This window comes from Rattus norvegicus, chromosome X (genome assembly GCF_036323735.1).
Source record: "Rattus norvegicus strain BN/NHsdMcwi chromosome X, GRCr8, whole genome shotgun sequence".
NCBI lineage: Eukaryota > Metazoa > Chordata > Mammalia > Rodentia > Muridae > Rattus > Rattus norvegicus.
In genome coordinates, this window is record NC_086039.1 from 143,247,606 (window position 1) to 143,250,547 (window position 2,942).

Below are 2,942 nucleotides of genomic sequence, written 5' to 3' on the forward strand. Positions count from 1 at the left end.
GTTTAGAGTTTTTTTTTTAAAGAAATCTTCTACATTACATTTACACAATTTCAATTTGTTTTCCTCACAGAGATGTGGTACAGGGTTTATGGTTTCTCCACAAACTGTCCATATCATTGAATTTAGCCATGCTGTTAAAGAATACGGGTCACCACAATTTACTATGGACTATTTGCTTATTAAAAGTGTGTAGACGTATAATGATGACCTAATCAATATGGGGTACAGTGTGTATTTTACCCTGTTGCTTTCTTTAAAACTTGCTGCACACATGAAACTTTCTTGGGAGGTAAAATCTTATCATCTTTCACGTGAAAATTTCCTCCCATGTCTTCCAGAACTTTTACAATATTCTTCAGTAGTATGGTCTTCCCAAATGTAGCCTATAGCACTGAGATTCCTACAGGTCTCCAGCATTACACCTTGGTAGAGACTCTTCTGAGAAGGATTCAGCAATGCCCACTCTTCCTCAGTGAAGTTCACATGCACATCATCATAGGTCAGGACATCCATGTCGGGCACTCTGAGCTCCTCTCACAGCACCCTGAAGACTTTGTTTAGAGTTTTATCTACTATAATCTTTCCATCCAGAAATAGAAAACACTTAACTAAATAGTCATAGGAGGCAGAAGGAGGATGGTACCTGTGTGGGTGATGGGAGGGGTGAGGAATAGGTGGCAAAATCAGGCATGGGGAGAGACAGAAGAGTGTTTCAGAGGACCAGGAGAAATGAATGGAAATATGCAGCTGCCAGGGGTGGGCATAGGGGGATTCTCTAGGAAATCCCAGAGACTCGAGAGGAGAGAGGCTCCCAGAAGTCAATGCAGGTGACCTTAGCTGAAATGCCTAATCGTGGGAATATGGAACCTGAAGAGACCACCTCCAGTAGTCAGAAAGGACCCCCAGTGGAAAGATGGGGACACAAACATACATGCAAATCTTCTGACCCAAAATTGCTCTTGTTCTATAAAGGGGGGTGGATAGATGGAACAAAGATTGAAGGAATGACCAACAAAATGACGGGCCCATTTTTAGACCCATCTCGTGGTCAGAGAGCAATCCCTGACACTGTTACTGATTCTATATTGTGCTTGCAGACAGAAGCCTAACATGGCTGTCCTCTGAGAGGCTGTACCAGAAACTGACTGAAACAGATGCAGATACTCACAGCCAAACATTGGACAGAGGTTGGGTACCCCTATGGAAGAGTTGGGGGAAAGAATTGAAGGAACTGAAGGGCATGGCAACCCCACAGGGAGACCAATGATGTCAACTAATTTGGAGCCCTGAGAGCTCCCAGAGACTGAGCCAACAACCAACAAACATATATTGGCTGCTCCAAGGCCTCCTTCACATATGTAGCAGAAGGCTGTCATGTCTAACCTCAACACGCAAGGATATGTCTAATCCTGTAGAGACTTGATCTCACAGGGTGGGGGTATAAGAGGGGGCAAGGCTGTTTTCTCAGAAGCAAAAGGGAGGGGTGTTGGGGGAGAAACTCTACAAGGGAGGATCAGGATGTAAATACATACATACATATATACATACATACATACATACATACAAATATACATAGAAGGCACTTAACCATTTTCCCTACATTTTTTTAATTGATTATCCTTTGTTATGGTTCATCTGGAGTCCCACATCTGCAGTCTTTGCTAAACATGTTTCCTTGAAAGTGCCAGTGTCCTCCATACTCTTATTGTAATTACTTACATCAAAACTGTCAGACCTTTGAAGGTTAATGTGCTATACAGTAAAGTATGTCACTTTATTGTTGATTGAATTTTTGACTATTGGGAGAAAGGATAAAAATGTTTTCTTCTTTAGTTTTGTTTCTTTATTGTGGTCAAACTATTTGTGTTTAAATAGTATATCCTAAGTAAATTATGATGGTAATAATGGAGTGGCTGGTTCTCGTGTTGTTGGAGATCTATTCTTCCTTGTTCCTGCTAATTAGTATATACTTTAAAAAGCCAGCTGCGCCTTTTGCTAAGAAGACCTGTTGCAAACAGAAAGAAGACACCATTTCCAGGGGGAGGGGAGGGAGGATGGAAAGAAGGAAAAAAAGGAAGGAAGGAAGGAAGGAAGGAAGAAAGAAAGAAGAAAAAGAAAGAAAGAAATAAAGAAAGGAAGGAAGGAAGAGGAATATTACCAGAATGCTACAAAATGACAGAGAAGAACTTAGGCACATTGCTTTTATTTCTTATTTGAGCTTGTTTGGACAAGGAATTTGACAAAGGTGCAAGATTTTGGTGCATATTATGAACAACCTTCACAAAGCTGGCGCAGACTTTTTATACCGCCCACTTCTTGAGCTGCCAATACTGTACTGCAGGAGGGAGTTAGGCAAACTAAGCTGGCTCACTCAATTTTCCTGTGCACATGAATGAAAGCAATATTTTTTAAAATAAGAAATCATGTAAGTGTGATATCTCAAATTCTAATCACATCACCCATGCTCCACAGCAATGATATCCTGAAAGAAATTGTATGCAATCTCCCATCCAGACAGATGCTGTCATCAATGCTACAGTACCATTCAGATAAGGGACTCATTGATTTTTCTCAACATAAAATGACTATATAAAGCCACACTTGCTCCTTTCTTTATTGTTATATACTCATTCCACATAGATCTAGGTTCCATAAAGACAATTGCAACAGCTACACACACACACACACACACACACACACACACACACACACACACATATCCCTAGTGCCTAAGAAGTTCAAGAAAGGGCTGGATCCCCTGGAACTGAAGTTATAAATTGTGAATTATCAAGTGGATTCTTGGAATCAAAACTAGGTCCTATGCAAGACCAACAAGTGCTCTTAACCACTGATCTATCTCTCCAGCACTAAGCAGCTTAAATCCATTCTTTTATGTATGTCTTGCCCATTTTAAACAATAGTATTAGTTTATTATGATTGGT

The 2,942-nt window shown here is 40.4% G+C and overlaps 1 protein-coding gene across 1 annotated transcript; it reads right to left on the bottom strand.

Moving 5' to 3' along the window:
• Positions 1 to 300: 300 nt before the first annotated feature.
• LOC134484220 (zinc finger protein 431-like) lies at positions 301 to 513 on the bottom strand. Its single transcript, XM_063280565.1, has one exon. The coding sequence runs from the start codon at positions 511 to 513 to the stop codon at positions 301 to 303; it is 213 nt and encodes a 70-aa protein (XP_063136635.1).
• Between the last annotated feature and the right edge of the window lie 2,429 nt (positions 514 to 2,942).